This window comes from Mytilus galloprovincialis, chromosome 11, assembly GCF_965363235.1.
Source record: "Mytilus galloprovincialis chromosome 11, xbMytGall1.hap1.1, whole genome shotgun sequence".
Lineage (NCBI taxonomy): Eukaryota > Metazoa > Mollusca > Bivalvia > Mytilida > Mytilidae > Mytilus > Mytilus galloprovincialis.
The window spans coordinates 62,488,437-62,498,457 of NC_134848.1; the positions used below are offsets into that span (position 1 = coordinate 62,488,437).

The 10,021-nt window shown below is 34.2% G+C and overlaps 1 protein-coding gene across 1 annotated transcript in view; it reads left to right on the forward strand.

The window, feature by feature from the left end:
* LOC143050853 (uncharacterized) overlaps positions 1–8,921 on the forward strand; it is a 23,817-nt gene extending 14,896 nt beyond the window's left edge. Inside the window, exons 13-18 of the mRNA XM_076223959.1 lie at positions 5–108; positions 1,598–2,839; positions 5,036–5,066; positions 5,567–5,856; positions 7,193–7,220; positions 8,569–8,921. Coding sequence (XP_076080074.1) covers positions 5–108; positions 1,598–2,839; positions 5,036–5,066; positions 5,567–5,856; positions 7,193–7,220; positions 8,569–8,921 — 2,048 coding nt within the window. The remainder of the gene's footprint in view (positions 1–4; positions 109–1,597; positions 2,840–5,035; positions 5,067–5,566; positions 5,857–7,192; positions 7,221–8,568) is intronic.
* Positions 8,922–10,021: the final 1,100 nt, after the last annotated feature.

A 10,021-nucleotide genomic window follows, 5' to 3' on the forward strand; every position in this document is an offset into this window, starting at 1 on the left:
GTAGCTATATTAAAACACTGGGTTGATTCTATTTTGACGTACACGGAAGATACGGAGGATATTATGCCAATGATATTATTTGCTGCAACTCACAGAGATATGTGCAAGGTAAATAAACATTGCAAGAGAGACTTTAAGCTGATTTTATCATTTGTTAATAGGATATAATGTGCATGTCGACAATCAATGGTTTAAGTGATGCTTTTTCAGTAACCTTACCCAAACGTTTCAGAACTGAAAAACTATACTCTGAAAATGATAAGACCCATATTGATTGGTTGATTGTTCTTTTTGCTTCAAATTCGTGACAGTAACTGTAGGAATATCCAGGACATCAAACGCTGTAACAGTATCAGTTAGCACAATAAGCAGATTCTGCCAGAAATGCCGACCGGGATGCAATTGGCACTGCATAAAAGAATACTGAAATATTGGTATAGAACTGTTGCCTCGTAATAGTTCACTCATCAAAGAGAATTCAAAAGAGTTCTTTAATGTATTTAGACCGCCCATAATCCCATCTCCCTCTGCAATTAGCATACCCATTTCAACTACAGATGGCTGTAAAGAAAATACAATGAAAATTCCCTTTACAAAAAGGTACCGAAGTATCAAACCTAGACCTAATAAGGGAGATGTAATCCACCATATAGATTACATGTATGATAACGTGCCTTCATACATGAATAAAAACTAACACTGTGTAGATGAAACTGATTCTCCCAATTTGACAAAATGTATAGCAATTCAAATGAAATAGATTTGATGTCCGCATTCGACTAGTCAGTGAATACCATAATTGCAATAGTTTCCTTTAAAACAATGTGTTGCTGCTTCGTCTGCCAAATGCTCTTCGAATCATCTCAATATTATAAACTTCTGTTTCATCAACAATAAGTACCAAACTACTTGTATTAACAATGATTTGTACTTCGGGAGAATGTTTTTTTTTTTTCGTTAGGAATTTGGAACAAACTGTTTGCTCTTTATTTTGGAAAAGGTGGCTTATTCCTTTATTGTATAAGTGTATGAGTCATTAATACAATACGTCCTCTCTCCAAATTATTAAATTGTTGGTGACAATACTAATGCACCTATGCCATAGAAGTTATGTATGATTTATATGTTCCCTTTCGTTTAGAAATTGTTAATGTACTATGGTGTACACTGTTGTCAGTCTTTTCGATGTTTTATGTTTATGTTACTAGTATAGTGTTGATATACCATTTTGTATCTTCGGCCTCTATTTTATATAAAGTTTCAAAAATACATTATCACCAGTCATATAGCATTCTATAAAGGCGGTTTATCTTTCTTAAACAAGACTGAGTCGTCGGGCAAAGGTACTCAGTAGGTTTACTAGGAATACCGCTTGTCAATTGCAAAACACGTCGTTCAAACGTATTAAATATGTCATCAATTCTGGTACTTCTAATGAATTTTCAAACACGCATTTCTACTTATCGTTTAAGTCGTAAGGAAATTGATAGTACATTAGCCTCTCACTCCCAGTTATATATACCTCAATTCTGCTCTATATTACTGAAGCGAAAATGTGAATGTTTAATGCATGTATTAATTTGATATTCTCTTTTAGGAAGATACAACAATGGTGAAGGAAACATTCATAAGAGATATTAAGCAGATGTTTTCCGGGCATGAGAAGAAAAATCACATACACTTTGACACAGTTTATTTTATAAACAGTCGGGATAAAAATGACGCTGAAATACAACAATTGACAGATCAAATTGTCTATTTTGCAATGAGGCAGTCTTCATGGGGTCAGCGTCGACCAATGCAATGGGTTCCATTAGAGCTGCAAATTTCTAAAATGAGAATTCAGAACTTAAACATTATATCAAAGAAAGATCTACAACATGTAAACTTACTGAATGAAGACTTAGCTTTAAATGAACGTCAACTGGACGAATTTCTTTTAGTCCAACACTCTTTTGGTAAACTGATGTACTATAACCTTCCTAGACTAGACGAGTTCATCATCATTCACCCTCCTGCATTGGTAAACATATTGAGGTCTTTTGTGACAGATGAGAAGTTCTTTCCGACAGACAAACACCTTAAGTACATACTGCAAGGAATGACTGACACAGGGAAAATCTATAAAACAGATCTTTTGAAAATATGGAAACAAGATTATTTTCATCAATATATGCCAAATGATATCATTAAAGAGTTTGTTTTACAACTCCTCGTACATTTAGATATTCTGATAATACCAAAGTGTTTAAAACTTAATTCACCTTTTTCTGATATGTACATTGTACCTTGCACAATCAAGGCTAAGAACCAATCAAACTTCTATTTCCTGGATAATCAGAAAGAAAAAACGATTTGTTTAAGGTATATTCTATTTAGTCATTCTATTCCTACTTCACTTGCATACAAACTAATTGGAGCAACAATAAACGTTTGGCCATTGAAAGATGAAAGTCATAAACCTTGTATTTACCATAAAGCCGCAGTGTTGAACGTGACTGAGGATAATGAACTCAGAATATCTATAGACAACAATCAGGTTATGGTATACATTACGAACCAAATATCGTTACTTTCGATATCACCAGATGTTGCAGCAAGCGTACAGGAATGTCTGACAAGGATTCTTGAATCGTGTCTCTTGTTCCATTATAACAGCTTTGGTAGGAAATTAAAAGCAACAAAGGTATCCGAACTATACACTATGGAGTTGGGCATTCAATGTGGCAGTGACGTTTGTTTTAGATCTTCGCGGGAAGTAATAAAAATTGACAATTGGATATGCGGAAAGGGGAAAGAACATGAGACTAGATACCTACGTTATTGGCTCTTTTACAAGGTAAATTCTTATAACAGATATAAGACTGTCTCATTTCAGCATGTTCAGTGAGTGGTTGGGTCTCATCTATCCCTGTGAAATTAAAGATATTTATGAATTTTGAAGGTCTAATATATGTCCTTTCCAGATTGTGATACAGATTAACGGCTTCAAACAAAACATATATAACGAACAGAGTTTTGAATTTTCGAATGGCATTACAAGTCAGGTATACAGCAGTTGTTATCAAATAGTCAGTTTATATCTCATCGATCGAGCTAGAGATAAAGGATACTACAGATACAGTTAAGTCGGCCTCATATCTTGACTTAAATCTAGAAATTGACAATGAGGGTCGGTTGAAAACAAAACTTTAAGACAAAAGAGACGGTTTCAGCTTTCCAATTCTGAACTTTCCATTTCTAGGTAGCAACATTCCAGCAGCACCTGTATACGGGGTATATATCTCCCAATTGATACAATATTCCCGTGCTTGCATTTTCTATCATGATTTTCTTGATAGAGGGTTGCTGCTCACGAGGAAACTATTAAACCAAGAGTTCCAAATGGTGAAATTGAAATCATCCCTTCGTAAATTTTACGGACGCCATCACGAGTTGGTTGACAGTTATAGAATAACCGTTTCACAAATGATATCGGATATGTTCCTTACGTCGTAACTACAATCCCCTTTCCTTTCATGAATGTGACCTACCAAATTAGACTATTTACCGGATTTGTTATCACATAAGCAACACGATGGGTGCCACATGTAGAGCAGGATCTGTTTACCCTTCCCACCTGAGATCACCCCTAGTTTTTTGGTTGGGTTCGTGTTGTTTATTCTTTAGTTTTCTATGTTGTGTCATGTGTGCTGTTGTTTATTTGTCTTTTTCATTTTTAGCCATGGCGTTGTCAGTTTGTTTTAGATTTATGAGTTTGGCTGTCCCTCTGGTATCTTTCGTCCCTCTTTTATACGTATGTTGGCGTTTATTTATGTTGTATATCAGTATTTCTGTAATTCCGTTTTTTCTTCTTGTAGATGGTGTGTTTCCGTCGGTTTTGTTTTATAACTTTGATTTGTATTCCCTCAATCGATTTGATACTTTTGAATAGCGGTATACCACCGTTGTCTTTATTTACAGCTCGAATGTTTATGTGTCAACATTAGGCTTCAAAGACGGTATATCTCTACACTGAGAAAGTGTTGCTAAATACATAAAGTCGAGTTGTATGTGCTCAGTCAGATTTAATAAATCCATTGATGTTTTTTTAATTTTTAATGTAAGTTGTGTTGGTGGTAGGCTATCTACAAATATTATGGTAAAACGCTAAGGTGGCTGTTTGTAATTAATAGTGCGAACTAATAATTGGAAAGTTTAAATCACCATGTATGCCCTTTCTTGCGTCATAGAATTATTGATTGCCGATGATGTACATTCCAGTAGCACATCAACTAAGTGCTGATAATATTTAGCAGATTTATAATTTAATATTTAGTAGAATATGTAGTACATAAAGACTATCATGGTAAAGACTTTAATTCAAATGATATCTTAAAGGAATTCCCTTTACTGCTAAAACATACACACAGACAAGTCAACTTATCAAATAACCAACAATCACATTATAAATTGTAGAATTACTGACAGGGCCTTTTTGTTTTGATATCCTTGTTCATTACCAGAGGAGTGCTGAACTTTTCTTTGAAGAGAGCAACAAGTAATTGCCTATTGTTTTGTAAACCGTTTATTGTTTCTGTTGTATATGAACCGTTAAAGTTTTAATGACACCTAAATTATGTATATTTGTCCGTGGTATTGAAACAAATGTAGATTTGCTACTTCTGGAAATTAAAATTATTTTCAGCAACAATATTTGTGATACAAGTTGATGTGTAGTTTTCATGTGACAAAACTGTGCACTAATTATGTCCATATATGAATGCTTACATCATTGAGATCATAAATAAAAATTAACAATGCTTGTATTTAACAGAAATGTTGATGAATTATTCCACATAACAGGTTACGTATATTGAATTCAAACATAACTACAGAATGCACCTCGATATCATGTGGTTGTGAATAAAATAAAGGTGTTAAGTTATTACAGACAATAGTACTCCTGTTGTTAAAAATAAAATCACTGCACACATAATAGAACTTCAGGTTGAAAACCAATATGAAACTTAATAAATCTTTTTTGCAATTTCAGACAAAAAAGACTTGTAGCCATGTGTGTGACGGTTAGTTTGTAGTTATATTATGTTAAAAGAGATGATGATATTTTTACGCTTAAAGAGGTGCCATGTGTTTTCGAAACAATCACAATAATAGATTTGTGCAAGCGGGCTACGGGAATATGTCAAAACAGTAAGCGGGATCCGGGATCTGAACCCTCGAATGAGACCCCCTCCATACAACACGAGAGATTGAACAACACATGTCACAACTAAAACCGGGGTTGGTGTGAGATGCTCCCGTAGGAAGTTAAAGTAGATCCAAATATATGGAATTCGTTGTGTTAATCATTGTATGTTTAAATTCCACGATACTTTTCGTTTAGTCTTATCACAATCCTGGATGTAAATATGATATAGATCATAAAGATCAAAAAAGGGAAAAAAATATCATGTATTTTCAAACTGGAAAGCATGTCATATTTGTTTTTTTTAACTTATTCTATGGACAAATTATATTTTTTATCTCAGTTAAATATATATCAAAATAGCTTATATTCTTTAAGGACTAACCTTTAATGAATTGAGAACAGAACCAAGTGATAAGCATCTTGTTAGATTGGGAAGTCTAATTGGAATAAAGTCGTTCGAAGAATTTTATATTCACTTGGGTATGGAAAAGAGGGAGTGGGAAAGCACAGAATACACGTTTGCTGGTCACAGTTCAGAGGGCATTATGTCGATGGCATTGAAACATTGGAAAGAATCGAAACTAGCAAAACTAAAAAGACCTACCCTACAAAACCTTTCTGATGCACTGACAGCAGTAGAGCTTGATAGTCATCTGCTATGCCAGGTACAATATTTAATATGAAACTTAAGTTTCTACTCATTTTGGCCAAGTTGCCATATTAAGATGAATTTCGCTTTTCTTTTTTTTTTCATAAACCGCTTCATGCTTTTTCGTCTTACATATTAATGGCTTTCTAGTGTTTTGATTTGAATGTCGGTGTCTCATGAAGCTTCTTTTTTTAATAAATACTCGTTAATCATAATATTTCTCTTTTAAAACAATTACGCATGATTTTGAAATTGAATTTGATGATCAGTTCTTTTGTTATCCAATAGTTGTAGTATTCAAAGTATGTCGGCATCTACACCATTATAGTTACGAGTCATATATTACCGCATGCATAGGCTAGCGTATGAAATTATTATTTAATTGGTCATCCGATAATTTTAAGATAGAAAGGTTCTTAAAACTGTTAACTATAGCTAAACTATAAATGTATACTAAATTCATAAAATAAAATGGGAAATGGAAATGGGGATTGTTTCAAAGAGACAACAACATGATAAAAAAGTAGAAAACAGCCAAAGGTCAACAATAGGTCTTCAACACAGGGAGAAAATCCGACAACCGAAGTCGGGCTTCAGCTGGCTCCTACATTACCTCCAGTCTCTACAAAATCATCTATCGCGTTTGTATTATGACGATGATAGAATGATGGGATTTTTGCCCGTTCATCGTCTTATTAAATGTATAATCAGAGCGGGGACATGTTAGTTCGATATAGATATAAACTTGGGTTTGTTTTTGACAGACAGGGTTAGTCGGATTTATAACGTGATAGTTAAATGCGGAAACGCAGCAAATGACAAATTAAAGTTTTGTTTTAATGACCTAACCAGGAAATCACAACCTCTTCATTATAATCGCGTGAGATATATTATTGCACATTTTGGATATATCTTTATCTTTTATACCTTCGTAAATTTTACGGACGCCATCGAGTTGGTTGACCGTTATAGAATATCTGTTTCACAGATGAAATTGAATATGTTCCTTATGCCGTACACGTAACTACAACCCTGTTACCATTTCACGAATGCGACCTACCGATTTTTTACCAGGTTTGTCATAACATGAGCAACACGAAGGGTGCCACATGTGGAGCAGGATCTGCTTCCCCCCCCCCTCCCCGAAGCACCTGAGATTGACCCCAGTTTTTTTGTAGGTTCGTGTTTCTTAGTCTTTAGTTTTCTATGTTGTGCCTTTTGTACTATTATTTGTCTGTGTGGGTTTTTTTTTCATTTTTAGCCATGGCGTTGTCAGTTTATTTTACTACATTAAAGCAATGTTAACCTGACATGTCCATTAATTCAAAAGTTATAACATTTTATTTAAATAGATTTTCAGAGAAAACACGGAGTTCTTGGGTAAGTATCACGTAACCAAATATAGTCAATGTACAATTGTTCACGAAAATTAATTAAATTTTGATTTACATATATTTAAACTGGGCACACTCACTGATACTTAACATTAAATTTGTGGTGTCTCCAGACATTGTTTGTGTCGTTGATGTTACAAATTGTTTAGTAAAACATAATTATATCAAACATTTCTCCCATAAAGTCCAAATTAAGTAAAATATAGGTCATATGGTAAACTAAATGTCAAACTCCACTATCAAGATTTCATGCGTCCGAAAAAACCGGGAACCCTTCCACATCGGCAACGCATGGAGCTTAAAATCTGAAAGCTAGGAGCACAAATACCGAGCCATGAATAGAGTCATGCGACTAAAAGAAACATAAAAGTACAAGACAAATACAGCGGAATTGGTTTTGTTTTCGGCTACTGTTGAATTATAAGCCTGATTGTTTGATGACATTTTAACAACAACTGGGCCGCTTCAACTGTTGTTCGGCTTTTACAATAATTCCCATTTATGAAAAGTTAAAAAAATATCAATATGTTATGTATCTCAATGCTTAGTTGCCGTAGCAAGAATAAGCACATCTTATATAGATTTACATTATAACTCCTTATCAACTTGTTCCTTGTTTTATTCTTATTTGGGCGGAAGATGAGTTTCGTCTTTTTATAAACTGTCCGTTATAAATTACTCTAATGAATAATAGTACACAAGCTATTAACATTGTCAAACTTTAAAAAAAACTTAGACTGGAAATCTAGTTTTTGATGGTCAATGACGATGACGATAAATATATACTTGGAAAGTTGAGTGAGTCTTTTTCTTCTACGGAGTTTTCAATTGAGATCCAAAACTTCTATAAATGGCTAGGGCTCTGGTATAAAAAAGAAGATGTGGTATGATTGCCAATGCGACAACTTTTCACAAAAGACCAAATGACACAAAAGTTACCAATTAGTGCTCCGTAAGGCCTTCAACAATCTGGAAAGCCCATACCACATAGTCAGATGTAAAGACAAACGAGAAAAATAATGACATAATTTTTGTACAAAATATGAACGAAAAACAAATATTTAACGCATCAACAAACAACAAACACTGAATTACAGGCTCATGACTTATGACAGGCACATACATAATGTGGCTTGGTTAAACATATCAGCGGAAGTATGGAACAGTGGTGTAGCAGTACAATATAAAAATAAAAATCGGATGGTTACAAATATAAATGCATCTAACAAAAACACAGAGTGGACCGTGAATAGCAGTATACTTCTACTGCTTTTAAATTAAAAACACATTACTGTATCTTTGTGTATGCATCTTGAACTATTATTTTGCTTCAGAAATTGCAGACTTAAATCTCCAGGTCATCCCAAGTGACAAGCATTTGAAAGAATTGTCAAACAAGATAGGAAATTGTCCATTGCAGTTGGGAATAGAACTAGGGTTAAGTTTCACTGAAGTTGAGCAGAGTTTATTTAGTTTTACAAAAGATTTGCCTTGTTTGGTGGAAGATATTTTGGCTAAATGGAAAAGAAAGTCAAAAGTCAAAACCTTACATTGTTTGATGATGGCACTTGAACGTGTAAATGCAGGTGGAGTCAGTTATTTACTTTTATCCTGCAATTGGGTGTTCTACTATACAGATACAGCCCTACAGATATCGCTATGCTGTATCTGTATACTATACAGATAACGCTTTAAGCTCCGCCTACTGCCGGACTACTTTTGTGTACTGCATTGTATGAACTTTCGTTCGTGACCTCAGAATGTGTATTGCAACCACATTCCAATGACGTATCGGTTTGACCTTTGTGTGAACTATGTATTTACGTTCTGTTTATGTTTTCAATCGTTTCTTTAGAGCATTATTAAATAAAAATGAAATATTTTTGTCTTCCATTATTATAATTATTATATTTAAAATCTCAAAAATGCATTATTGTCGTCTGCTTCAATTTTGCTTTCGAAAATGGAGGAGGTTCCAAATTTTCGCCTTGAGGGTCCGTGGTCTGATTTGGATGATATGAATGAAATTGAGGGTGAAATCTATGATGATGAGTTAACAGAGGCTTTGCTCAACATAATACAACCTGTTAATGACACAGAAATAACAGAGCACACAATTTCTGCACCCACCACAGAAAATATTGCTGTGACATTGGCACCAAACAACAATGAAATGTCTGAAATACAAAATGTACAAAACACAGAAACTCAGAAAGAGATAGCCAGTGACCAAACATCAAATGTCCAAGCTACTAACCCACACTTCAATCAGTCTTTTATTGAAATGGATGAAAGTTATGTCAGGAATTTCATAGATGGCCAGCAAAATAAAAACACATTGAAGAAAACTGCCTGTGACTTGGGTTTGGTTACAGGATTCCTTAAACTAATCAAAGAAGACCGAGAACTTCACCAAATTCCAACCGCAGAATTGGATGTTGTGCTGGCAAATTTCCTATTAACAGTCCGAAAAAAGGATGGTAATGAATATGAGCCGTCATCACTGAGAGGTATGGTTGGCAGCATTGACAGAACTCTTAAATATCATAAATATGGACACACAATAATTACAGAAGACCATAATGATACCACATTCAACCTAACTAGGAATGCATTAAAAGCTAAACAAAAAGCATTGAAAAAGGAAGGAAAAGGAAATAAACCACAGCGTGCAGATCCATTAACTGACGATGAGATAAATCTACTATTTGAGAAAAATCTTCTTGGAAGTTCCAACCCACACGCATTATTGAATATCATATGGCTTAACAATTCAATTCATTTTGG